This window comes from Oncorhynchus kisutch, linkage group LG24 (genome assembly GCF_002021735.2).
Source record: "Oncorhynchus kisutch isolate 150728-3 linkage group LG24, Okis_V2, whole genome shotgun sequence".
NCBI classification, from domain to species: Eukaryota; Metazoa; Chordata; class Actinopteri; order Salmoniformes; family Salmonidae; genus Oncorhynchus; species Oncorhynchus kisutch.
In genome coordinates, this window is record NC_034197.2 from 8,416,599 (window position 1) to 8,442,396 (window position 25,798).

The following is a 25,798-nucleotide window of genomic DNA, read 5'->3' on the forward strand; positions in this document are numbered from 1 at the left end:
CTGTTTGTGTTGTACAGAGTGAGATCAGGGCCATCAGTGTGAACCAATGGGGCTCCCAGCTAGGTCTGAGTGTTCTCAATAAGCTGAGCCAGCTCTACTGCTCTCTGGTCTGGGAGAGCACTGTGCTGCTATCACTCTGCACACCCAACAGGTACACTAAGCTGACTCTTTCTCTCCTACTGGCTCTATCCACCTCTTGCTTTATCCATCTATTTTGACCTTGGGTTTCTCTCTCTGGTTCTCCCCTTTTCTCTCTTTCTCTCTCTCTGGCTTTCTCTTCCTCAACAGTCAGCCAGCAGCACACAGTAACCTACTCTTTCTCTCCTCTCCTCCTCCAGTCTCCCCCCAGGCTGTGAGTTTGGCCAGGCTGACATGCAGAAGCTTGTTCCCAAGGAGGACAAGCCATCTGGCAGCACCACAGCCACCGCCTCAGGATCCAGGAGAGCTGGTAATGAAGACAACCTCCTACTGGAAAAAAAAACCTAAGAAAATGTTATTATCAATTATTTATGAACGTTAATTCATTAAGTATGCAATAGGACATTTTGTTGGGCAATGTTTGGCAGTGTGCTTTACATTCTGAAAAAAACTGCCAACTTCGGAATGTTAGTCGGGCATCGTTTGAGCAACGTGCAAAGAAAGAACTGAAGGATCTTTTAGCCAAACTTTCTCTTCCATCCCAGCCACCACTAGCTCTAACCACTAGGCCTCTCTCTCTCTCTCCCCCCTCTCTCTCCCTAGCTGATTCTGACACTGTTGCTTTGGACCCCCCTGCCACGGGTCTCCTGGAGGGGATGGGGTTGGACGGGGACACACTAGCCCCCATGGAGACTGACGAGCCGACCGCCGGCACCGCTGACCCCAAGACCAAGTCTAAACTGACTCCCGCCATGGCCACACGCATCAAACAGATCAAACCACTGCTCTCCGGTGAGGAAATCCTAGATTTTTCTCTTTATTTTCGAGTTTTGTTTTGTTTATTTGTAGTCGGGTAGTTGGCATAATTGAAGTGTAGAATGGCATCCCCACCAAATGGAGAGATGTACGGTCAGAATCTCTGCGTTAGTGAGAAGTGTGTCTAACTCTCTGATGAAGGTCGGAACACCTCCACTATGTCTACCGATTCTTTATTTGGGAGCGCTAGCTGTCTTTTTCTTACAGGTGTGTAACTCTCCCCTCTCACCTCCAGCATCGTCTCGCCTGGGCCGGGCTCTGGCTGAACTCTTTGGTCTACTGGTGAAGCTGTGTGTGGGCTCTCCAGTCCGCCAGCGCCGCTCTCACCATGCCACCAGCACGGGAACTGCCCCCACCCCCGCCGCCAGGGCCACCGCCTCCTCTCTCACCAAGCTGCTTACCAAGGGCCTCAGCTGGCAGCCCCCGCCCTACACCCCCACCCCTCGCTTCAGGTACGCTAGTCAGTCAGTATCTACCCTCTCACACCCAATCTTAAAGAAAATCATCCCATCAGCCCATACAAGCTAACCTCTTCTATAGTTCTCAGAGGGTGGATAAGATTTGGTAATACTTTTGTCTTGTTTCTGATAAGCCCAGAGGGCTGTTAGCTTGTGTACATAGATCATCACTCTGGGCTCCCGAGTGGCGCAGCAGTCTAAGGCACTGCATCTCAGTGCTAGAGGTGTCACTACAGACTCCTAGTTCGATTCCGGGCTGTATCACAACCGGTCGTGCTTGGGAGTCCCATAGCGCGGTGCACAATTGTCCCAGCGTTGTTGGTGTTTGGCCGGGTTAGGCCGTCATTGTAAATAAGAATGTGTTCTAAACTGACTTGCCCAGTTAAATAAAGGTTTTAAAAAAAATGTAACATGTAGGAGGGGCAAGAGGTTAGTTTGGTTACAAGGCTTTACGCTTGTCAGAACGATTCCAACTGCATCTATCGATTGGCTGATTTAATGCTCCCAGTGTCAATTTTAACACTATCACTTGTCTCTCCAGGCTGACGTTCTTCATCTGCTCGGTGGGCTTCACGTCCCCCATGCTGTTCGATGAGAGGAAGTACCCCTACCACCTCATGCTGCAGAAGTTCTTCTGCTCCGGAGGACATGATGCGCTCTTTGAGTGAGTGGAGCACCCTTGCTTAGCTCTGTTAATATCTGACAGACTTGCGTTGTTGGTACTTCTTTACATGGAATTTGTCGACGCCCTGTAGCTACAACTAACCCTACTACTATTGCTGACTACCTGACTGTACATACATATTGTCTTTTGGCACTACTTTTGTCAGCATTGTCAATACAATCATTATGAGTATGGCCTTGTTTTACCTGATCATGTGAGTTGACCAGGACAACTATGGGCAATAATGATGTGTTTCTCTGCCCAGCAGCACTGACACATTTCTCCTTCCCCTCTCTCTCCCCAGGACATTTAACTGGGCTCTTACTATGGGTGGTAAGGTGCCTGTCTCTGAGGGCTTGGAGCACACTGAGCTTCCTGACGGGACAGGGGAGTTTCTGGATGCTTGGCTGATGCTGGTGGAGAAGATGGTGAATCCCAGTACCGTGCTGGACTCACCCCACAGCCTGCCCGTCAAGGTCCCTGGGGTTACCCCCACCACCCCCCAATTCAGCGCCCTGCGGTTCCTCATCGTCACTCAGAAGGTAGAGGGGGTGTGTGTGTGTGTTACGTGGTTTCTTGGTTGCTTGACTGGCATCTGCAATGTTTGAGTTTGCACTCAAGGTCATTTTGTATGGGCCGTCATTGTATATTAAAATGTGTTCTTAAGTGACTTGCATAGTTAAATAAAGGTTAAAGCAAATAAATACATACACATAAAGTCCAGCACCCCTGAGTCACCTCTTCACAGTTGACGTTGAGACTGTTGTTTTGCGGGTACTATTTAATGAAGCTGCCAGTTGAGGACTTGTGAGGCGTCTGTTTCTCAAACTAAACACTAATGTACTTGCCCTCTTGCTCAGTTGTGCACTGTGGCCTTCCACTCCTCTTTCTATTCTGGTTAGGGCCAGTTTGCGCTGTTCTGTGAAGGGAGTAGTACACACCGTTGTACGAGCTCTTCAGTTTCTTGGCAATTTCTCGCATGGAATAGCCTTCATTTCTCAGAACAAGAATATACTGAAGAGTTTCAGAAGAAAGTTCTTTGTTTCTGGCCATTTTGCACCTGTAATCAAACCCACAAATGCTGATGGTCCAGATACTCAACTAGACTAAAGAAGGCCAGTTGTCTTGCTTCTTTAACCAACACAACAGTTTTTAAACTTGGATTAACTAATACCGTGTGCAATTGGAACACGGGAGTGATGGTTGCTGATAATGGGCCTCTGTACATCCATGTAGATATTCCATTAAAAATCAGTGTATTTCTGATAAATTTGACATTTTAATGGACAAAAAAAGTGCTTTTCTTTTTAAAAAAACAAGGTCATATATATATATATATATCACACACACTTTATTTTTTATAATTTTCTACATTGTGAAGACATCAAAACTATGACATGATTCCATGTGTGTTATGTTGTAACCAAAGAAGTGTGTATTTTGACGTAGTCTATGTAATACTAACCCACTCTCACTGTTTTCAGGCGGCGTTTAACTGCATCCGAAGCCTGTGGAACAGGAAACCCCTCAAAGTGTACGGGGGCCGCATGGCTGAGTCCATGTTGGCCATACTCTGTCACATCCTTCGTGGTGAACCAGTCATCCAGGAGCGGCTGGCCAAGGAGAGGGAGGGCACGGCCCGGCCAGAGGAGGAGGGGGGCCCAGGGGCCACCACGGTGCCTGTAGGCCCCAGCTCTGGAGCTGGAGGTGAGCTTGCATTTTACTAAGGCAACATTATTAGGGATTGGTTGATGCTCAAATGTTTCAACTGTTGCCTCAAAGTTGGAAGCACTGCATCGTCTATAGTATTTCATTGTATGCTGTAGCATTAAGATTTCCCTTCACCGGAAATAAGGGCCCGAGCCCGAACCATGGAAAAACAGCCCCAGACCATTATTCCTCACCCACCAAACTTTACATTTGACGCTATACATTGGGGCAGGTAGTGTTTTCCTGGCATCCGCCACACCAGATACGTCCGTTGGACTGCCAGAGCGTGATTCATCACTCCAGACAACGCGTTTCCCGGAATCCAATGACTACGAGCTTTACACCACTCCACACTACGCTTGGCATTGCGCATGGTGTTATTATGCACTTCCATGGCTGCTCAGGTTATTATGCTGACGTTGCTTCCAGAGTCAGTTTGGAACTCTGTAATTGCAACCGAGGACAGACTATTTTTATGCTCTTTAGCACTAGGCGGTGCAGTTCTGTGAGCTTGTGTGCCCTCCATTTCGTGGCTGAGCCGTTGTTGCGCCTAGGTGTTTCCACTTCACAATAACAGCACTTACAGTTGACCGGGGCAGTTCTAGCCTAGCAATAATCTTACTGAGTGAAGGGAGTAGATTAATTGATTGACTATTGGCAGGAGTAATGGGTGGGTTCTTTGCTGTCTTTCGGGATTGGGCACATTTTAGCATGCGTCCAAACATTTGCAAATGTCCCTTTTTCCAGTGACCAATTAAATATGTCTTACAGTGGCGCTGTGATCTGGGGAGCAGCATAGCGAAGTAAAAAATATTCCTTAAGATCATTACCTGTAGATTTACCATCGGGTAATGACTTCAGTAGGTTCAACACCTCCTACTGACACCATTTGTAGAATAAAAGAGCAGGTTTTTTTGCTCATAATATGATCATCAATCCATTGGACAATAGCTTGTTTGGAAGATTGGGTGTTTATTATCCCTCAGTAAATAGATTTCTTAGTAAAAAGAAATCTGATTGGCAATATCATCTGGTTTTGTTATTGTTTTCCCGTCAACCTCCACACTAGATGGGCATGATGAAATAGATGTACCAAGTAAGCTCTTAACTGTATTCCATACCTTTTTACAATCATTTTTATAATTAATAAAAGCATTTTTGTAATAAAAAAATATTGCGATTTTAATTTACCTGCCTAATTACATTATTTTCATCAATTTCTAGTTTAGATTGGTCTGCTAGGGCTTTTGCCATATTTCTTTGAGAAAATCACCCAGTTCATCAATCTATGGAGATGGATGAGCCCCAACTGTACTCTTAAGTTACTGGGGCATGATGGTCCATTACCTCAGTGAGCAAATCAGTAAAACATTCCCTAGCGTGGTTTAAATCATCCTCTAGATAAATCAGCTACCTGGGTAGCGCAGCCAAATCATTTTGGAAATGACTCATGATTAAATGTTTTAAAATGTATCTCGACTACAGTCCTAAATTCACGCCCTAAAGTTTAGGCTTACGCACTAATGCCTAAAGGCGTCAGCATGCTTCAGTTTGGCTGTCGGCTAGGCAAACCAAACAAGTGAGCTAGCATACTCCCATAAAAGATCACCCGCTTGGGGGGGGGGGGGGGGGAGAATGGTCAATTTTGAGACACCAGAGCCAATATACACTTCCTCAAAAGAGTCAGAATTGATCTAAGATGACTCAAGAAATCTGTCATTAATTTTGTTTTGTTTTCCCGCGGAGATCTTAGTCGCTCACTTTTTATCTAAGATACTTGGTGCTGTATTTCTCATTGGAAAAATGTTCATGAAAATGAGTTCTCGTTGAATGACTACAAAGACTTCATTGAAGAATCCCTACAGTTGACCAATCACGGACAAAGGGTCTTCAACTTCAGCTCCAAAACTTCGGCTGGCCTCAAGAAAAAAGTGTGCCCTAACTGCCGAAAAAACCCTTCCGTAGTACAAAACAAACAAAAACATCAGAATGTCCTCATAATATATGCACAAACGCTGATGCCTTAAAAAAAATAAACAACCCTCAATGTTTCCTAGAAATATAAATTGCGTAAGAATGATACATTTATGGTTTATTTAAAAAAAAAGAAAAACAAACAAATGTTATTTATTCAACCTGCCTGCCACCCACTCACCCTTCATCCACACATTGTTTCATGACCCTAAACCCACCTGCCCCGTGGATATAATAGCTACTGTAGAGCATGAATGTGTGCTGGAAAACCTTGGTAGAGTATGGGTGAATTAGTTGTGGTGCTCATTGGAATTTAGTTTATTTTTTGGTTTCAGACCAATGCCTACTTATCACTTACATTTTTTGTGTTTTAATGATATTAATAGCAGCGAAAGCTGAATTATTTGACACAATTTACAATGTTTATGTACATTAAGGATTAAATTAACGTACAAGAACTGTCCAAGGACACTCATTTCAAATGCATGAATTTAACATAGTTGGAGCTGTAGGAACCCCTGGAGCAGCAGTGACTGCAGCAGAGGTGCCAGCAGGTTCCGGGTCAGGACCGGCTACCGGAGGCAGTTCAGCACCACCTGCACCAGGTGAAGCAGCAGAGGACTCTAGTAACTCTACTCCCAGGAGAGAACCACAGGTTAACCAGGTTCCGTTACAGCAGGTAAGGGGACAGGAGGGAAGTTGGGGTGCCAAGGAGAGTTGGGGAGTGTGTGGGTGTTGATCAGTTTGCGTTTTTTGGATTTCATTAACTTTGGGACTGTTTCTTCATAGAAATGTATTTTTGGTGGATTGCTTTTCTCATAGACAGATTGCCATTAGACATTTGACAGCTTTGGTAGATATGATTGCTTGCATTGCAAGATACGATTTGAAAGCTTCAATTTGATAGCCTCTGTGGCACATTCACTGTCTTGTTAACTAATAAGGTGGTCATGTTGTAATAAGATGAAATTGGACTGTTTTGTTGTCAACCTATTGTCCCCTTGAACCCTCACCCTGGCGTGGTCTGCTCCACTTTGTCTTGTTATGACAGGGGCAGGGAGGAGGCAGGGAGAGGCAGCCAAACGTCAACCAGCAGCAGCTACAGCAGGTATACAGCTAGCTGGCTTCACAGCCAGTGTGAATCTGAAAGTCCATTTATACTTGACCTGAGCTGTGCATGCTTTCTCCTACACTGTGCTGAACTTAAACATTATTTTCGATGCGAACTGGCGCGAGGGCACATTTTATCGAATTTATACTGCTCTCTTGTGCTTGTAATTGGGGTCATGGTTAAGGAGGGATTTAACGTTTATTTTACTTAACTAGGCAAGTCTTGAGAACAAATTCTTATTTACAATGACATCTGAACCTGGACGCCGCCCTATGGGACTCCCAATCATGGCCGGATGTAGTACAGCCTGGAATCGAACCAGGGACTAGTGACGCCTTATGCACCGAGATGCAGTGTCTTAGACCGCTGCGCCACTTGGGAGGGAGAGAGAGTGTGAGGACAGAGGCATGTTTTGGAGGATATATGTGAGAAGAGCCCTGCTTTAAATCAAATGGGTTGAATTTCAAACCATTGAGGCATGAGAACTGGGTAGAGGGTAGGATATCATGCCATGTAGAGGTTAGGGAGGATGGATAGGTCATTCTGGAAGGATGAACAATGAAAGAAAGTATGTGAGGATTTCTGATCACACTGCCACTGTCTGCTCCTTTTCTCTCTCTCTCTGTCCCAATCTATTTTATGTGCTCTCTGGCTCGCTCTCTGTTCTGTGCTCTCTTTTTCATTCTCCCCGGTCACTCTGATCTCTCTGTGGCTCTGTCCTCCCTTCCACCCTCCATCTATCAATCAAATGTATTTTATAACATTTTTACACCAGCAGTTGCCACAAAGTGCTCTACAGAAACCCTACCTAAAACCCCAAGAACAAGCAATGCAGAGGCAGAAGCACAGTGGCTAGGAGAAATGTCCTAGAAGGAACTCTGCTCTAACCCTGTCCTGTGACTCCGGCCTCTCCCCTCTTTCTCTCTCTCTCCTCTAACCTTATGTAACCCTTGTTCTCTCCTCTATCTAGCTGATGGACATGGGTTTCTCCAGAGAGCATGCCATGGAGGCCCTGGTGAACACCAGCACCATGGAGCAGGCCACAGAGTACCTGCTCACACACCCTCCTCCTCTACTCAGCGGAGCCGTCAGGGTGCGAACCGCGCACGCACACACACACAGAGGGAGATTACAGATTACAGTCCCCCCCTCCCATAGTGTATATTAAGTGTACTTGTATGTCCCTCTGTCTGTAGGACATGACCATGTCAGAAGAAGACCAGATGATGAGAGCCATCGCCATGTCTCTGGGACAAGAGGTCAGCATGGAGCAGCGCTCTGATTCGCCCGAGGTTTGCCGCCACACACGCACACTTACACATGCCCCCCGCACTCCGGCATACGGAGGGAACACATTGGTGAATTAATTCAAACGTGAATAGACGAAGGCTCATAAATGAATAACCAGGGCCCAGCCCAGAAACAAGCTGTAGAGTCTACACCCTAGGTATGTGTACATCTGGAAGTATTGGATAGATGTAAGCAATACTGTTGTAGCCACAGATCTAGAGTTCTATTTCTATGTTTGTACCGTTGTCTTTTCAGTTGATGGGCTCATTAGAATAATAGCCACATTGCTTCTGTCTATACTGTGCTCTCAGATTTGTTCTGTGCCAAGGGGTTGTTTCTGGACCGCCACTTCACCACCACATCCGCTCATGTTCCCCACCTCCATCTTTCCCTCTCTCAGGAAGCGGCGCGTCGTCGTGAGGAGGATGATAGGAGAGCCAGGGAGCGTACGGAGGAGGAGGAGGCTCGCTGCCTGGAGAGGTTCCTGGAGGCCGAGCCCCTGGACATTACGGAGCTCCACGCCTTCACTGACTCCATGCTCCCCGGCTGCTTCCACCTGCTGGACGAGCTGCCAGACACAGTCTACCGCCTCTGTGACTTGCTCATGACCGCCATCAAGAGGAGTGGCCCCGAGTACAGGGACCTCATCCTACGACAGGTCGTCAACCAGGTGAGTAACATGGTGTGTGTGTAGTTAGGTGTGATATGCCCGAGTTAAAAAAAAAAAATATATATATATAAATGATTTCACATACACCGGATAGGTGCAGTCAAATGTGTTTAGAGACTTTTTTTGTTATTATGCATTTAGTATCAGTATACCAGCCTCTCTGTCATGTTTCTTATGTGTAGGTGTGGGAGGCAGCAGACGTGCTGATCAAGGCAGCAGTACCCCTGACCACCAGCGACACCAAAACGGTGTCCGAGTGGACCAGACAGATGGCCACCCTGCCCCAAGCCTCCAACCTGGCAACACGCATCCTGCTGCTCACACTGCTCTTTGAGGTACGGAAAAACAGACAGACACACAGAAAAACATCCTACTGCTCAAAATATTTGTTTGAGGTCATGGCAGAGAAAGAGAAGCACAGCAATTCATTTCACTCACACTCACTCACTGGCTCTGTATGCTGATTCACGCTGTCCTGTTTTCCTTAAGGAGTTGAAGCTGTCGTGTGCCAGGGTGGTGGAGAACAGTGGGATCCTCAATGTGCTCATAAAGCTGCTGGAGGTGGTGCAGCCCTGTCTGCAGGCTGCCAAGGAGCAGAAGGACATCCAGACACCCAAGTCAGTACCACCCCCTCCTCTGGATCTGTCACAGAAAACTGACGAGAGGACCACTCGAGATTAGCTAGCTGGCACACCTGCAGGATTGCCCTTCAAAAATAGTGTCATAGTGTCCTGCTAGAAATAACAGCATAAACGATCTCTTTCCTTTTTCCAATGCCTTACTAGAGAGAATTACTTCAGATGAAGTAAATGTATAATCCTGGCTCCTCCCAGACAAATTGCGATGTTCAATACGGCTGAACGTTGTCTGTGACTCTCTATAGGTGGATCACTCCAGTGTTGCTGATCATTGACTTCTACGAGAAAATGGCCGTCTCATCCAAACGCAGAGCGCAGATGAACAAGGTAAGAAGAATGTCCTCCGGGTGTCGCATAAAGATGAACCGACTCTATAGAATATGCATATGATTACCATCGTGTTGCCATAGCTGGTCTTTTCCTGACCCTTCTCTCACTGAAAATACACATTTTCTTGTTTCCCATGGACAAAATAATTTTCCCTCCTTCCTTTCTTCCCTCTCTCTTCCTCCCCTCTCTCCAGTACCTGCAGCCCAATGGTAATAACTGGCGTTGGTTTGATGACCGGTCCGGCCGCTGGTGCAGCTACTCTGCCTCTAACAACAGCACTATAGACTCAGCCTGGAGGGCTGGAGAAAGCAGTGTCCGATTCACTGCGGGACGCAGGCGATACACCGTACAGTTCAACACCATGGTCCAGGTAGGAACTATTCCTCATAGCCTCTCTTATACATGCCACTCCAACTCAAACAAAAGAACTGCGTCGCCAAACAGTGAAACATATTTATTTTATTCATCAGACTTTGTGAATACTTTTTTTTAAATCCTGGTCTTTAAAAGCATGCTCAAAGGAGAGTATTCATTGAAAGTGCTTTTCAGTTCAGTAATGGGTTTAATTTGGGTCTGGTAAACCATTTCCTTTCTCAGATTTCTTCTAATGTTTCTATTCCAGGTGAATGAGGAGACTGGTAACCGTCGTCCGGTGATGCTCACGGTCCAGAGAGTGCCTCGCGTTCCTAAGCCGGCCAAGACGGGCAGCATGACGGACTCTGAGAGAGAGGAGGGAGACAGGGGCAAGGCAGAGGAGACCCAGACAGACCCAGGTGATGACTGGACCGACTACTACTAGATGGGAGGAGCTATCGTTCCAGTATAGCCTCAAACTGGTTTATGAGAGGGAGGAGGGAGACTGGGGCAAGGCAGAGGAGACACACAGACACTCAAGTAATGGCCTTCTAGATGGGAGACACTGTTTTAGTGATATGCACAACCCCAGTGTTTTATAAGCAGATACGGTAGATTAAAGCACATTTTCAGCTAAAGGTGAAGTGTGCAGGTGTTCTTGACCTTTTGTTAGCCATTGCTGGAGCCACAAACTGCACTCTCACTGTTTATTGGCCAGTCTGAGATATGACTTTTTTTTACAACTCTGCCTAGAAGGCCAGCATCCCGGATTCGCCTCTTCACTGTTGATATTGAGACTGGTGTTTCGCGGGTACTATTTAATGAAGCTGCCAGTTGAGGACATGTGAGAAGTCTGTTTCTCAAACTAGACACTCTGATGTACTTGTCCTCCTGCTCAGTTTGTGCACCTGGGCCTCCCACTCTTTCTATTCTGGTTAGAGCCAGTTTGTGCTGTTCTTTTGAAGGGAGTAGTACATATTGTTGTAATTGATCTTCAGTTTCTTAGCAATTTCACGCATGGAATAGCCTTAATTTCTCAGGACAAAAATAGACTGACGAGTTTCAGAAGAAAGTTATTTGTTTCTGGTCATTTTGAGCCTGTAATTGAACCCATAAATGCTAATGCTCCAGATACTCAACTAGTCTAAAGAAGGCCAGTTTTATTGCTTTAATCAGAACAAATTGCCTTTCTAAAACAAGAATTTCTAAGTGGCCCCAAACTTCTGATACGGTAACGTGTGTATGTATGTCATTAGACCAGTTATACCGTTTCTATAGTTGTGTACCATAGTAACATCCCCCTCTCTGATTCTTTCAGACTCTGCCCCAGTAGCCGTGGAGATGAGTGCTCCAAAAGAGGACAATGCTACCCCCCAACTAAAAGAGTCCTCGTCCGGTCCCTCTGCTCCCCCCGCTCCCCCTCCCACAGCCCCCCTGGACCCCACATCGGAACGCACCGGGACAGGAGGAGCCATCGTGGTGCAGGGCCTGACGGAGGATATGACCACAGTGCTCATCAGAGCCTGTGTCTCCATGATCAGTGTCCCTGTGGACCCAGACACCCTCCACGCCACACTAAGGTTCCTGTTTTACTTCTATATGGTTCTTGTTTTCTTCTTGAATGTTTTTTTTGTTATTAAAAGTGTCTTGAGTGTTATGAAAAGCTCTAGACCATTTAGCTGACAGTGGCTATCTTGTAGGAAGGTTTACTTGCAATGACTCTTGTGTTTGTTTTTGCCTGCCTAATATCAGTTGGATATACTGACTGAGTCGCTCTGTCTGGAAAAGGGCGTCTGCTACATGACTAAAATGTACTTCTGGAATATTTTGTTAGTGTGACGAAAAGCCCTCTACAACTAAAGTGTGTTCTTCTCTTTCAGGCTATGCCTGCGCCTGACGAGGACCCACCATTACGCCATGATGTTTGCTGAGCTGAAGAGTACCAGGATGATCCTGGGGCTGACGCAGGGGTCAGGGTTCAACGGCTTCACGCCCCTCGTCACCCTGCTGTTCAGACACATCATAGAGGACCCCGCCACGCTACGACACACCATGGAGAAGGTACTGGATATTAAACCCCTCCCTCGCTAATACCTACCCAGCATGCATCTCAACAGTCCTTCCTCTCCTAGAAATGGACAGGCGAAAGCTCCAACACATTGCTATTTTTACTATTTCCTGATCAGTGGAGCTAAAGGAAAATGGATAAGAACCCATTTGAGACTGTTGCGACACTCTCAGTCAGTGTTAAAATGTAGTGCAATATAGCCATTAGGGTTTTGCACTGAGTGACAGTGCCCACTGTCTACCCTCTCTAGGTGGTACGGTCAGCAGTGACCAGCGGGGCGGGCAGCACCACGTCAGGTGTGGTATCAGGCTCCCTGGGCTCCAGAGAGATCAACTACATTCTGCGTGTTCTGGGCCCTGCCGCCTGCCGGAACCCGGACTGCTTCGCTGACACAGCCAACAGCTGCGTCCGCATCGCCCTGCCCGCACCTCGCGGAGCTGGTACGGGTACGTTAAAATACTCTCATGGGAAAAATCCATATTTTATACAAGTGGATAGTTAAATGGCCACAGGCCTATCTAGCTGAAAGAACTGTGCAAAGCAGCGTAGTGTGGTGACCAAATCTTTATTAAACCACTTTTGTATACATCTCAGACAGACCTGTGGCCATTCAACTATCCTCTTGCACCTATAGCTCTCGGCTAGTTCCCTATTTTACAGTGTAACGTAACAATGTGACTGTGTGATTAAACGTGTACATGGTTGCTCGAAGTGTTTCTCTCCCTTCCTCTGCTCAGCCTCAGATGATGAGTTTGAGAATCTGCGTATCAAGGGGCCCAACGCGGTGCAGCTAGTCAAGACCACCCCCCTCAAAATGTCTCCGCTGCCCCCCATCCCTGACACCATCAAAGAGGTCATCTATGACATGCTAAATGCCCTGGCCGCCTACCACGCCCCTGAAGAGGGTAAGACCCTCACACAAACACTCTATCCCGATTAGTCTTTCCCGCGAGTCCTCTCATCCTGTCTTCTCTTGAGTCATGGAGCCACATGATCTTAACGTCAATGTTGCCTTGTAGCTACACCTGTGTGAAGTCTAGCTTACTGTGTGAAGTCTAGCTTACTGTGTGAAGTCTAGCTTACTGTGTGAAGTCTAGCTTACTGTGTGAAGTCTAGCTTACTGTGTGAAGTCTAGCTTACTGTGTGAAGTCTAGCTTACTGTGTGAAGTCTAGCTTACTGTGTGAAGTCTAGCTTACTGTGTGAAGTCTAGCTTACTGTGTGAAGTCTAGCTTACTGTGTGAAGTCTAGCTTACTGTGTGAAGTCTAGCTTACTGTGTGAAGTCTAGCTTACTGTGTGAAGTCTAGCTTACTGTGTGAAGTCTAGCTTACTGTGTGAAGTCTAGCTTACTGTGTGAAGTCTAGCTTACTGTCTGAAGTCTAGCTTACTGTCTGAAGTCTAGCTTACTGTCTGAAGTCTAGCTTACTGTCTGAAGTCTAGCTTACTGTCTGAAGTCTAGCTTACTGTCTGAAGTCTAGCTTACTGTCTGAAGTCTAGCTTACTGTCTGAAGTCTAGCTTACTGTCTGAAGTCTAGCTTACTGTCTGAAGTCTAGCTTACTGTCTGAAGTCTAGCTTACTGTCTGAAGTCTAGCTTACTGTCTGAAGTCTCCCCTGTAGCGGAGCGTCCAGAGGAGCGTGCGGTGGCGGTGCCCGGGGGGCAGGACCTGTGTCAGATCCTCCAGGATGTGGGCGACGACGTTTACCAGCAGTACAGACTCACCAGACAGGGCAGTGACTTCGACTCGCAGTCCGCTTTCCATATCAACGTAAGTGTCATGTCTGGCTGGCTGTTTGTAAGAGTCATTCTGGCCATGGTCCTGTTTCAGTAGGGCACACGGTAGCAAAAACGTTTTGCATCGGGAAAACAAAAGATATGGGCCGTTTTATTGAAACTTAAATAAATTATTCCCTGACTCAAATAGGCTATAGGTTGCTAAAATATCTGTATTTGTTTCATTTAACCTTTTATTTAACTAGGCAAGTCAGTTAAGAACAAATTCTTATTTTCAATGACGGCCACTGAGGAACAGTGGGTTAACTGCCTGTTCAGGGGCAGAACGACAGATGTGTACCTTGTCAGCTCGGGGGTTTGAACTTGCAACCTTCCGGTTACTAGTCCAACGCTCTAACCACTAGGCTACCCTGCCGCCCCACATTCTTATTTACGCCGGGCCAACTGTGCGCTGCCCTATGGACTCCCAATCACGGCCGGTTGTGATACAGCCTGGAATCGAACCAGGGTCTGTCGTGACTCCTCTAGCACTGAGATGCAGTGCCACCCGGGAGCCTTCTTTTATTTAGTAGGCAACTCAAACTTTGACAAACTGGACTAATCACAACTTTGAGTCCATGTCAAAATGCAAGCCGAGATCTACTGCTCAGATTTATTTATTTTTTAACATAATTTCAAAAACATAGCCTATGCAACATTAACTAAATAAAAAAAGTTCTGTAGCAAAGAGGTTTGTACGTTATCACAGCATAGCATTGGCTATGCTTGAGTTTCCCTGCCAACGTTGTTCTTCTCAGACCGTTTTGATATTATATATTTTTTAAATATATATGATCACACTGTTAATAGTTAGGCACAGCTAAGTGAGAACCTTTTTTTTTTTTTCTGGACTGATGGCCTGCATCTGATGGTCAGTCTGAGGGGAAGGAGAGAGCAGTGGTGAGGCTGCATCTTCCCAGACTCACCATCCCCCTCTCTCCACTGAGAAAAGGGGACACAGTCTTCCAGTTAATAACGAAACTTAAGTCGCACAGCATTATTTCAGCCTCATGCACCAATTCATGTTGTTACTCCTATGACCAGAGTAAGTGAAATATTCCTCGATATTTAAAAAGACACAAGCCGCTAATAATAACAACGCAAGTTTATTGACAGTCTTTGCTGTACTCGTTGATTGCGGCTGCAGTGCTGGTTGTAGTGTGACTGGAAGGAGCGACGGTGCATTTTATGGCTTATAAAACTGTTGAACAAAGTGTTGACAGTGCTGAATAACAACATAAACACAAACTTAGGCTACACATCAAAACAGCAGCTCTTTGCTGTATTCTTTGAGTCTAGTCAAGGTTTTACAAGTTTTGACATCTCTCAATACAAACTCTGCTGCGTGTTCAAGGCTTGGTTTTATTCTATGGTTCTGGGAAACTGTGCAGACACGGTGATCTGAGCTTTATGATAGGCCAGCGGTAGGCCTATAGGTGCACTTGATTTGCTCTCTGGGCCTGCTGGGTAGGCGGAGTTCTGCCTTCAGACACATGAAATGGATAAAAATGCAACCACTTTGCCTTCCCAGCACTAGGGCTGCTGAATCAAGTGCATCTCCCGCCCCCAAAAAAAGGTAAAGCAAGCCATTTTCGCGTGCACTATGGACTCAGGGAAAATGAACTTGGCAACGTATTGTTATGTGGCGGAAGATAACAAGGTACACTCTGCACTCTGACAAATTAGGAGTGTTTCAGCACTACACAAATGGGCCTACTAAGGGACAATTCCCTGCTCCACTCTCTTCAGAACACAATTCAAGTTGCTGGTTTTGAAGAAATATATTATTTTTGAAACGTTTCTGAGCCGCAATATAATTGTTTTGAACCGCGAGAAATGTTTTCATTCCACCCACAAGCTGAATTTTTTTTTCTGGGGGGGGGGGGTCCGGTCCGATCCGATGCAGGACTCTGTGTTCTTGTTGGACAAGTTCAGGTGAAACCTCTCCATTTCAAAATGTTTCTCTTCTTGAACCGGACCCAGGAGTGCGAGTGTCTTGAATCAAAACATTGATATGTATGTTTTGAAAGCTGCTGTATTGGTCTAGATATATTGTAGGTCATATTTTCTCCCCCTCCTGTCTCTCAGCCCCAGGTGTTTTCTGCAGATGGAGCGGTAGCTGATTCCTCTCAGTCTGGAACACCCCAGGGAGAAGGTGAGACCCTCCCTCCCTCCTCCTCACCTCCAGCCTCCACTGGTACTTTTACAATACACTTCTTTCCTTAGTTTGGTCAATTTGTATGATGCTAATATAGTGTATTTAAACAAAAAAATCGAGATTTGTCACAATTGCCCCATCAATGTTGTAACATTCCTAGACACCTCTCTCCCCCTGCTCGATCCTAACTCTCCTCTCTTTTCCACTCCCTCCATCTCCCACCCTCTCTCCCCACCACCTCAGCCTCTACTCCAGAGGAGATGCGTGAGGAGAAGAAGGAGGTGGAGGGGGAGAAGGGAGCCAGCTCAGAGGAGGGTAAGGGGGCCAAGGCTAAGGCCTCCAAGCCCCTGATGCCCACCTCCACCATCCTGCGTCTCCTGGCAGAGCTGGTCAGGTCCTACGTGGGCATCGCCACCCTCATAGCATCCTACTGCTACACGGCCGGACAGTCTGAGCTCATCAAGGAGGTAGGGGTGTTCTACCTGGACTGGGCAAAACGTCCAGCTTTCACAATCTATGTAGAGTTTTACTACTGTAATACATTTGGCACAATTTGCCTCAAGGGCTCGAAGGATTTGAGGAGTTTAAACACGATGTTGACAAACAAACTGTTTTTCTCTTCCCCTCCCTGTATTGCCATAGCCACTACTCCAACCTCCATTAGAGAAAATGTGGAATGTGTTGTTTCTATTTGACCTGACTCTAGTCCTCTCTCTGTGTGCTGTATATGTATTTAATTTCTGTAGAGGTATGTACAATACATTGCACCAGTCCTCTCCTCACCCAGGGGTCCATATCTTCCCCTGCTACATGACTGTACTGCTCTATATTTGTAATATGTTGAGTATAAGACTTGTTGCCCTGACTCCCTTCTTGCTCTCTCTGTCTCTCTCCCCCTACAGGACTGCAGTGTATTAGCCTTCGTGCTGGACCACCTGTTGCCCCACACACAGAGCTCTGAGGACAAGGACACCCCAGCCCTGGCACGCCTCTTCCTGGCCAGCCTGGCAGCCGCTGGCACAGGCACCGATGCACAGGTGGCCCTGGTCAATGAGGTGAAGGCCGCACTCAGCCGGGCGCTGGCCATGGCAGAGGGCACGGAGAAACACGCCAGGTGAGGGAGTGGGCTGGGCAGGGCAGAGAGATCATAATTGTCTCAAAACAATTAAGCCAATGTTTTTTTCCATGGGGCTCATAAACTCGTCAAAAAAAGGTCCTCTCCCTGTCAACTGCGTTTATTTTCAGCATGTATAAATATTTGTATGAACATAACAAGATTCAACAACTGAGACATAAACTGAACAAGTTCCACAGACATGTGGCTAACAGAAATGGAATAAGGTGTCCCTGAACAAAGCGGGGGAGGGGTTAAAATCACAAATAACAGTCAGTGTCTGGTGTGGCCACCAGCTGCATTAAATCCCCTCCTCATGGACTGCACCAGATTTGCCAGTTCTTGCTGTGAGATGTTACCCCACTCTTCCACCAAGGCACGTGCAATTTCCTGGACATTTCTGGGGGAATGGCCCTAGCCCTCACCCTCCGATCCAACAGGTCCCAGACGTGCTCAATGGGATTGAGATCCGGGCTCTTCGCTGGCCATGGCAGAACACTGACATTCCTGTCTTGCAGGAAATCACGCACAGAACAAGCAGTATGGCTAGTGGCATTGTCATGCTGGAGGGTCATGTCAGGATGAGCCTGCAGGAAGGGTACCAAATGAGGGAGGAGAATGTCTTCCCTGTAACGCATAGTGTTGAGATTGCCTGCAATGACAACAAGCTCAGTCCGATGGTGCTGTGACACACCGCCCCAGGCCATGACGGGCCCTCCACCTCATACTCGATCCCGCTCCAGGCCTCGGTGTAACGCTCATTCCTTCGACTATAAACGCGAATCCGACCGTCACCCCTGGTGAGACAAAACAGCGACTCGTCAGTGAAAAGCACTTTTTGCCAGTCTTGTCTGGTCCAGCGACAGTGGGTTTGTGCCCATAGGTGACGTTGTTGCCGGTGATGTCTGGCGAGGACCTGCCTTACAACAGGCCTACAAGCCCTCAGTTCAGCCTCTCTCAGCCTATTGCGGACAGTCTGGGCACTGATGTAGGGGTTGTGCGTTCCTGGTGTAACTCGGTCAGTTGTTGCTGCCATTCTGTACCTGTCCCGCAGGTGTGATGTTCGGATGTACCGCTCCTGTGCAGGTGTTGTTACACGTGGTCTGCCACTGTCCGCCCTGTAGTGCTGTCTTAGGCGTCTCACAGTACTGACATTGCAATTTATTGCCCTGGCCACATCTGCAGTCCTCATCCCTCCACGGAGATGAGCAGGGACCCTGGGCATCTTTCCTTTGGTGTTTTTCATAGTCAGTAGAAAGGCCTCTAGTGTCCTAAATTTTCATAACTGTGACCTTAATTGCCTACCGTCTGTAACCTGTTAGTGTCTTAACGACCATTTCACAGGTGCATGTTCATTAATTGTTTATGGTTCATTGAACAAGCATAGGAAACAGTGTTTAAACCCTTTTTATAATGAAGGTCTGTGAAGTTATTTGGATTTTTACGAATTATCCTTAAAAGACGGTCCTGAAAAGGGGACGTTTCTTTTTTTGCTGAGTTTATTATTTACCATCTGTTATTTGTCATTTTGATGCGTGTCAAAAGTTGAAATTGATAATGTATTTGACTAATGGACAGATTCATAGTGCATTCGTTGTGCATTTTATCTGTCCCTGTGTGCCTAGGCTTCACTGAAAACTCCCCATTTTTCTCTCTCTCCCCCCAGGCTCCAGGCGGTGATGTGCATCATCAGCACCATCATGGAGTCGTGTCCGTCCACCTCTAGCTTCTACAGCACGTCAGCAGCCAAGACGCAGCACAACGGCATGAACAACATCATACGCCTCTTCCTCAAGAAAGGACTGGTTAACGACCTGGCTAGAGTACCACACAGCCTCGATCTGTCCAGGTACACACACACACACACACACCACTGATCCTCTCAAACCCCTTACTCACCCTCTTAGAGGATTCATATTGCTTACTACTTTATAGTAAGGCATCAGGGAAATCTTCCCCTGTGGGTGTTCCAAACAGCATGCAAAACAGCATGTTGACTGGTAGCTTGTCTTGTCCCCCCCCCCCAATTGGTTATTGTGACGTCGCATTGCTTAAATTTGCATAGATTTCATATTTTCTCAACTATCTTGTGGTCAAATCGCTGAATGTCTCCTTATCTTTTCCTTCCATTGAGAATGTTTTTCTCGGTTTCCCGGGTGGCGCAGTGGTCTAAGGCTTGCTGTGCCACAAGAGATTCTGGGTTTGAGCCCAGGCTCAGTCGCAGCCGGCCGCATCCGGCTGCACAATTGGCCAGGGTCGTACGGGTTAGGGAGGATTTGGCCGGTAGGGATATTTTTGTCTCATCGCGCACTAGCGACTCCTGTGGCGGGCCGGGCGCAGTGCACGCTGACCAGGTTGCCAGGTGTATGGTGTTTCCACCGACACATTGGTGCGGCTGGCTTCCGGGTTGGATGTGCATTGTGTCAAGAAACAGTGCGGCTTGGTTGGGTTGTGTTTCAGAGGACGCATGGCTCTCGACCTTCACCTCTCCCGAGTCTGTGTGGGAGTTGCAGCGATGAGACAAGACTGTAACTACTACCAATTGGATACCACAAAATTGGGGAGAAAAAAGGGGTAAAATAAATAAAAAGGAAATGTTTTTCTCACCATTGACTTGTTATCTCAGTCCCAACATGGCAAACACAGTGAATGCAGCTCTGAAGCCCTTAGAGACTCTGTCCCGCATCGTCAACCAGCCCAGCAGCCTGTTTGGAGGGAAGGGGGGATCCAGCAAGAACAAGGCTGAGCACGACACTGTGGGAGCCGCCAGGGACTCCAATAGCAACACACAAGGTACCACAGGTGATGCGCGCACACACACATGTTTGCACTCAAACACATACATACAGTAGACATACACACATGTAGTAACAAATATGTACACACTACACACAGACACCCACATGCTCCCCAGAACCACAGGGATATAGGAAACTCACATTTAGACTGTTCTTGGCTTACTGTTCATCTCACTGAATACATTTTCTTTGCAGGTGACTCTGGTGAGGCTGAGGGGACTCTGGTGGAGGGCAGTCACAGGGTCCAGGGGACAGACAGTGACCTGATGGACGGAGAGACGGAGGGAGACACGGCAGTCATCGCTGGTCAGCCGGAGGTGCTCAGCACAACGGCCATGCAGGTGGAGAACGAGCTGGTGGATCTGATAGACGAGCTGTTGGAGAGAGACGCTGGCGCCGTCAATAGCTCCATTATCGGTAAGCAGGGCGTCTGGAATCCAGGCGTCTGTTGAAAAGGGTAAAACGTTACAAACCGTTCAATTAGAAAAGCATTTTCTAGAACAGAATTGGGGTCTCATTTCACCTCTATTAAATCTCTATCTGCAACATTCTAAAAGGAAATGTCTTTCCAGATTTCTATTAAATGTGACAGATTTATTCATTTTTTTAAAATGAATTCTTGTAGACCACTGACCAGCCAGCTCATTATCCTCAGGAGGATGATCTCATCCTCTAGGGGGAAATGGCAATCATTTGAGAGAAGTTTTAGTTGGGTTTTGTTAGTGTTTTTTTCTCGGATTTACGCTTTGGCCACATGAGTATAGGAGTCAATAAAAAAAATTGGGTACGAGTTAACAGAATATAAACTTTGAAAACAAATGTTACTTTAATGTTTCACCTGTCTGAATACACCACTGGACTCATCAGAGTGAAATGGGATGGTGTAGAAGAAAGGGGCGGGCACATGCAGTACATCTTGTTTCTGATTGGTTGTTTGCTCTGTAACTCAGTGGGACGTGGTGAGGATGAATCACAAGAGGACGTGTTGATGGATGAGGCGCCCTCCAATATCAGTCAGGCTTCTACTCTACAGGCCAACCGAGAAGGTAAGTGCTGGTTCTGATATTTTATTTTCACATTATCCTCTCCAACATGGTTCTGACAATTATGGTGTATGCGTAACCTAGCCAGCACAGTACAGCTTGGCGTGGCTCTGTCGTAAAAAATACATGAAATATCTATTTCATTTGTTTTATTTAGTTAAATAGGGTTATTAGGGTGAAAAGAGTTCAAGTGTGTTGGATGGTTTGGTCTCGCTCACTGTCCCCTCTGTCTTCTCCTACCGTAGATTCTATGAACATCCTGGAGCCTGAGGATGAGGAGCACACGCAGGAGGAGGACTCCAGTGGCAGCAACGATGAAGAAGACAGCCAGGACGAAGAGGAGGAGGAAGAAGAGGAAGAGGAGGAGGATCAGGTGAAGAGTTTGAAGACTCTGGAAGGAGTGTTTTTTTTTGTGTTCAATTACCTTGTCTTAGTCGTGAGGATTTGCATTGGCTCCGGCTTAGCGGGCTATTATACAGGACACCTGGGTTCGAACCGGCTTGGTCACATTCGAATGGTATCCATTTACTAACTTTAAAATTAGTTTTGTAATGGAAAAAATAACCAAGTGTAAAGAAAGAAAAAATAGTCTAAATATGCCATGTTCTGTTTCTCAGGACGATGAAGAAGGAGATGAGGATGACGATGATGAAGGTTCGGAGATGGAGCTGGATGAAGATTTCCCAGACATCAACGCGGCACCACACATTCGCTTCGAGAGGTTTGACCGCGACGATGACCTCATCATAGAGTTTGACAACATGTTCTCCACCACCGGTGAGTCATATTGGTGTTTTTATTCCTCTTTGTTTTTCATAGTCTTTGTTTTGAATGTATAGATAGAAGCTGCCTTCTAAATCTATGTTATTGAACTGGGCCCATATATTTATAAAGCGTCTCAAGGGTAGGAGTGCTGATTTAGGATCAGCTCCCCCTGTCCATATATTCATGATCTAAAAGACCGAACTGATCCCGGATTGGCACCCCTACTCTAAGACGCTTTATGAATACGGGCCCTGATTTCTAAAAGTAGGTTGTCACTTTAAAAAAAAAAATCCTAATGAACAACTAACACTAAAGACATAGATTTACGAATAGCTACGTAGCCTATATTATAATAGCCATATAGCAGTATGTAGAATGACGGGGTTGTGTCACTACGTTTCCCCCTAATGTCTGCAACTGTTCTCTCTGTTTATCGTGTTCCCATCAGCTGACATCCCTCCCTCCCCAGGCAACATTCCCAGCTCTCACCCCCTGATGGTGCGTCACGCTGACCACGGCTCCCTAACGCTGGGCGGAGCTGGCACCAACAACCGCCTGGCGCAGGGCATGGGTCGTAGCCAGAGAACGCTACGCCAGCTCACCGCCAACACGGGCCACACGATACACGTCCACTACCCCGGGAACAGACAGCCCAACCCTCCACTCATCCTGCAGAGGTGAGATGGAGACGCTACAATGAATGAATGGGACTTTCCCTAGGTCATGGGTCAGATTCTGTCAAACATTTTAAGCAGCTTTTGATTTTGTACGTACAAAGGAACCAATGGAATAGTCTCCCAAATGCTAAATCAATCGTGCCTCAAAAACAAAGTATTGATTATAGTTGCTGTACTCGTGTATACATTTCTACGGTCATAGGTTCTGAAAGTGTTTGTTCATGTCGGTGCGTTAGAAGAGAATATGATTTAAGTGTGTTGAGTTTTTATGTATCAGTGGTGTAAGACGATCAACTGCTGTATATTAAATGTGTATGTGCCTTCTCTCTCCTCCCCTCCAGACTGCTAGGTCCCAGTGCTGCAGCAGACATCCTGCAGCTGTCCAGCTCTCTGCCCCTGCAGTCCCGCGGCCGCGCACGTCTCCTGGTGGGCAACGAGGACGTGCACATCATCGCCCGCTCCGACGACGAGCTGCTCGACGACTTCTTCCACGAGCAGAGCAGCACCGGAGGACAAGCAGGTATGACACTCGCTGTCCACCAGTCCAGTCTACTATATGGGCCTCTTTACCAGACCCAAGTTAGCTCTAGTTCTGGACTAAGAAATACTGTCATTGGAGTAGGAGTCCAGAACAAGGCTGAATCTATTGGAAACTGTCCCTAGGTGCTTAGTCTGTGCTGGGAGCCCAAGCTTTGATTGAATTATGTTGAATTCATCTCAAATATGTATCTTTCCAGGCACTCTGTCCAGTATCCCCACTGCCTTAACCCGATGGACTGATGAGTGTAAAGTACTGGACGCTGAGAGCATGCACGACTGTGTAGCAGGTACGACAGTATTCTACAAGTCTGGTGTTGGACTACTGAGAAAATGATTTTCCGTGATTCTCACATTGTTGCTGATTCATACAGTTACTCATGAAGACTTGTAGATGCACACACAGTGTACACCCCAGCCCATCCCTCTAACCCCATCTCTCTCATTCCCAGTGGTGAAGGTTCCTATCCTGCAACACTTGGAGACCCTGAGAGATGAGGAGCTGGAGGAGAGGAGGGAGAAGAAAAGACGCCAGCTGGCGGAGGAGGAGGAGGCTAAGCAGAACGACAGAAGGACAGGAGGAGAGGAAGCCAGGGAGCAGAGTCTACAGGGCTCGGGACTGGGGACGGTCAATGGTGCGGCTGGAGAGACCACTGCTGGTACTGGCACCTTGTTTTTAAATGCGAACACTATACTAAGTATAATTTCTTTGTAAGAGTGCAAGTGCTTTTACCGGATTGAGGTGAACTTTTAACCCTTTTGCGAAAGTGAATCCTTTCTTTCCTGTTCACTTTTTCTGTCTTTTTTCTGTGCATGTTTGATTGGACTCTGGCCCACTAAGTGTCCTCTGTCTGGACCCTCTTGAAGCCAGCAGACAGACAGACGGACACAGCGTAGCGTGCTGTGGGTTGAGGTAGTAGTTTGTATAGTTTTAGGATCACACCAGATCTGGGAGATAACTATACAGTCTACTGTCTTTCCCACGGCAACGCCAAGACGACCCTATTACCATGGAAACCACGGGACTGACAACTTGGCTTGGACATTTACTCTGCAACTAATACTTGGGGGGGGGGGGGGATGTTACTGAGAATGTAGTTACATTTACATTTTAGTCATTTAACAGACGCTCTTATCTAGAGCTACTTACAGTAGTGAGTGCATACATTTTCATACTGGTCCCCCGTAGGATTCGAACCCACAACACTGGCGTTGCAAGTGCCTTACTCTACCAAGTGAGCTACACCATGATGTTGCTATGCAACCTAATGTGCTTCTGTGTGTGTGTTATACGAAACACCGTGCATGTGGAACCCATACCCTTCTGTGGCTGTGCTGTGGTGAGGTAGTAAGTTGTGTTGTTGTTGGGGATCAGGATAGTGCGCCCCGTACGGGAGATAACTATACAACTTACTGCCTTCCTCAGTGCTGCCCAACTCTCAGCAATCTCACCCAGGAAAAAATAAGCTTTGGATTGATAGCATTGTACCCCTCGAACTCGGTGCTCCCCAAACTTCTCCTTGGTTCCCCCAGTCAGTTTCCCTTATTTAATCTATTCCAATACTAGCACACCTGTAGGACCTGTTTCTGTACTTTATATGTAACTACTGTAGTGGTGAACCTATAGCTCACTATTGAGTTAGTTTGACTCATCCCTCCTGTGTGTTGTTCCATCAGAGGGAGATCAAGTGAACCTAGGTCTCCCAAACTCTAACTTCTCTCTGTTCTGTCCCCCCCCTGACTCAGAAGGTGAGGCACAGGGCAGTGGTGTGTCGTGTCTGGACCCCCCTCGGGTCTCGGATGGTTTCCTCACCGCTCCCCCCTCAGGAGAGGTCACCCCCACAACCCCCGCCCCCCACGAACAGGCCCTGGTTTCCCTAGAGACTGCCATCAGCCAGCAGGTCCACCAGCCAATCGCAGACCTGCTCCTGGCCGAGTCGCATGCCAATTCACTGGCCGCCCTGGCAGGGGCCGGTCTTCCTGCCCTTGCGGCGGCATCCGATGGGCCGACCTGCGAAGTGGAGGCGTCACAGATGGAAATGTCCCCGGTGCCCACTATCGGTGAGAGAGGAGGAGTGATGGATGGAGGCAGGGAAGGTAGACTAACTTTGAAACTTTAAGAAGTGTGTTCGTTTTTGCTTTCCCAGCGCACCGGTTGGTGGAGTTTGCACATTTGAGACCATTCCGTTGGTCTCATCCATCCAGGGCACCAGGGTAGCTCTTTCACAGAGTGACTGATGAGCAGTAAGGGCACACATGTAGCTGCAGTGATGTTGTTGACTAAGCTGTCTCCTTTTAAATATAGCCATAATGGCTAGCGTTGTTACGGTGACCGTATTACCGCCACACCGGCGGTCACGAGTTATGACGGCGGTCAAATTCCAAGTGACCAGTTAGTCACAGTAATTAGGCTTCTCCAAGCTCTGATGCTGCTGATGGTCATTATTAGCCTACCAAACTTGATAACTGCCAGCACTCTATTGTCCCTCTAATCACTCTGACATGAATGCAAATTAAATGGAAAATCGAATCAAACACTTCATGAGAGCCCACAAGCTCATGTTGTGCAACATTTCTATAGGCTATGCAATTATGTGAAAAAACTGAGTGATGGCCTCTTTTAAAAAGAGGATCCCATCAGCTTTCTATAGGCTAGCCATACTATATTTATTTCCCAACTTTCCTAATATTAAACACATTGCTTCTCTTTACAA

At 47.0% G+C, this 25,798-nt stretch overlaps 1 protein-coding gene across 24 annotated transcripts in view; it reads left to right on the forward strand.

The window, feature by feature from the left end:
• Window positions 1-25,798, forward strand: part of LOC109869549 (E3 ubiquitin-protein ligase HUWE1) — a 79,731-nt gene that overhangs the window by 34,840 nt on the left and 19,093 nt on the right. For 12 of the 24 annotated variants that reach the window (XM_031804159.1, XM_031804171.1, XM_031804148.1 and 9 more), the window contains 36 exons: window positions 18-151; window positions 339-448; window positions 742-930; window positions 1,190-1,406; window positions 1,954-2,076; window positions 2,381-2,618; window positions 3,561-3,783; window positions 6,261-6,439; window positions 6,812-6,868; window positions 7,842-7,964; window positions 8,068-8,163; window positions 8,562-8,831; window positions 9,014-9,166; window positions 9,321-9,448; window positions 9,715-9,796; window positions 9,993-10,169; window positions 10,422-10,572; window positions 11,472-11,733; window positions 12,034-12,214; window positions 12,472-12,667; window positions 12,959-13,126; window positions 13,827-13,987; window positions 16,081-16,189; window positions 16,394-16,617; window positions 17,053-17,264; window positions 18,931-19,113; window positions 19,891-20,066; window positions 20,258-20,479; window positions 21,013-21,108; window positions 21,351-21,478; window positions 21,723-21,882; window positions 22,319-22,547; window positions 22,889-23,067; window positions 23,285-23,374; window positions 23,537-23,743; window positions 24,831-25,181. In XM_031804159.1, coding sequence (XP_031660019.1) covers window positions 18-151; window positions 339-448; window positions 742-930; window positions 1,190-1,406; window positions 1,954-2,076; window positions 2,381-2,618; window positions 3,561-3,783; window positions 6,261-6,439; window positions 6,812-6,868; window positions 7,842-7,964; window positions 8,068-8,163; window positions 8,562-8,831; window positions 9,014-9,166; window positions 9,321-9,448; window positions 9,715-9,796; window positions 9,993-10,169; window positions 10,422-10,572; window positions 11,472-11,733; window positions 12,034-12,214; window positions 12,472-12,667; window positions 12,959-13,126; window positions 13,827-13,987; window positions 16,081-16,189; window positions 16,394-16,617; window positions 17,053-17,264; window positions 18,931-19,113; window positions 19,891-20,066; window positions 20,258-20,479; window positions 21,013-21,108; window positions 21,351-21,478; window positions 21,723-21,882; window positions 22,319-22,547; window positions 22,889-23,067; window positions 23,285-23,374; window positions 23,537-23,743; window positions 24,831-25,181 — 6,184 coding nt within the window. The remainder of the gene's footprint in view (window positions 1-17; window positions 152-338; window positions 449-741; window positions 931-1,189; window positions 1,407-1,953; window positions 2,077-2,380; window positions 2,619-3,560; window positions 3,784-6,260; window positions 6,440-6,811; window positions 6,869-7,841; window positions 7,965-8,067; window positions 8,164-8,561; window positions 8,832-9,013; window positions 9,167-9,320; window positions 9,449-9,714; window positions 9,797-9,992; window positions 10,170-10,421; window positions 10,573-11,471; window positions 11,734-12,033; window positions 12,215-12,471; window positions 12,668-12,958; window positions 13,127-13,826; window positions 13,988-16,080; window positions 16,190-16,393; window positions 16,618-17,052; window positions 17,265-18,930; window positions 19,114-19,890; window positions 20,067-20,257; window positions 20,480-21,012; window positions 21,109-21,350; window positions 21,479-21,722; window positions 21,883-22,318; window positions 22,548-22,888; window positions 23,068-23,284; window positions 23,375-23,536; window positions 23,744-24,830; window positions 25,182-25,798) is intronic. The other 12 variants (XM_031804168.1, XM_031804172.1, XM_031804155.1 and 9 more) reach the window with 11 other exon arrangements.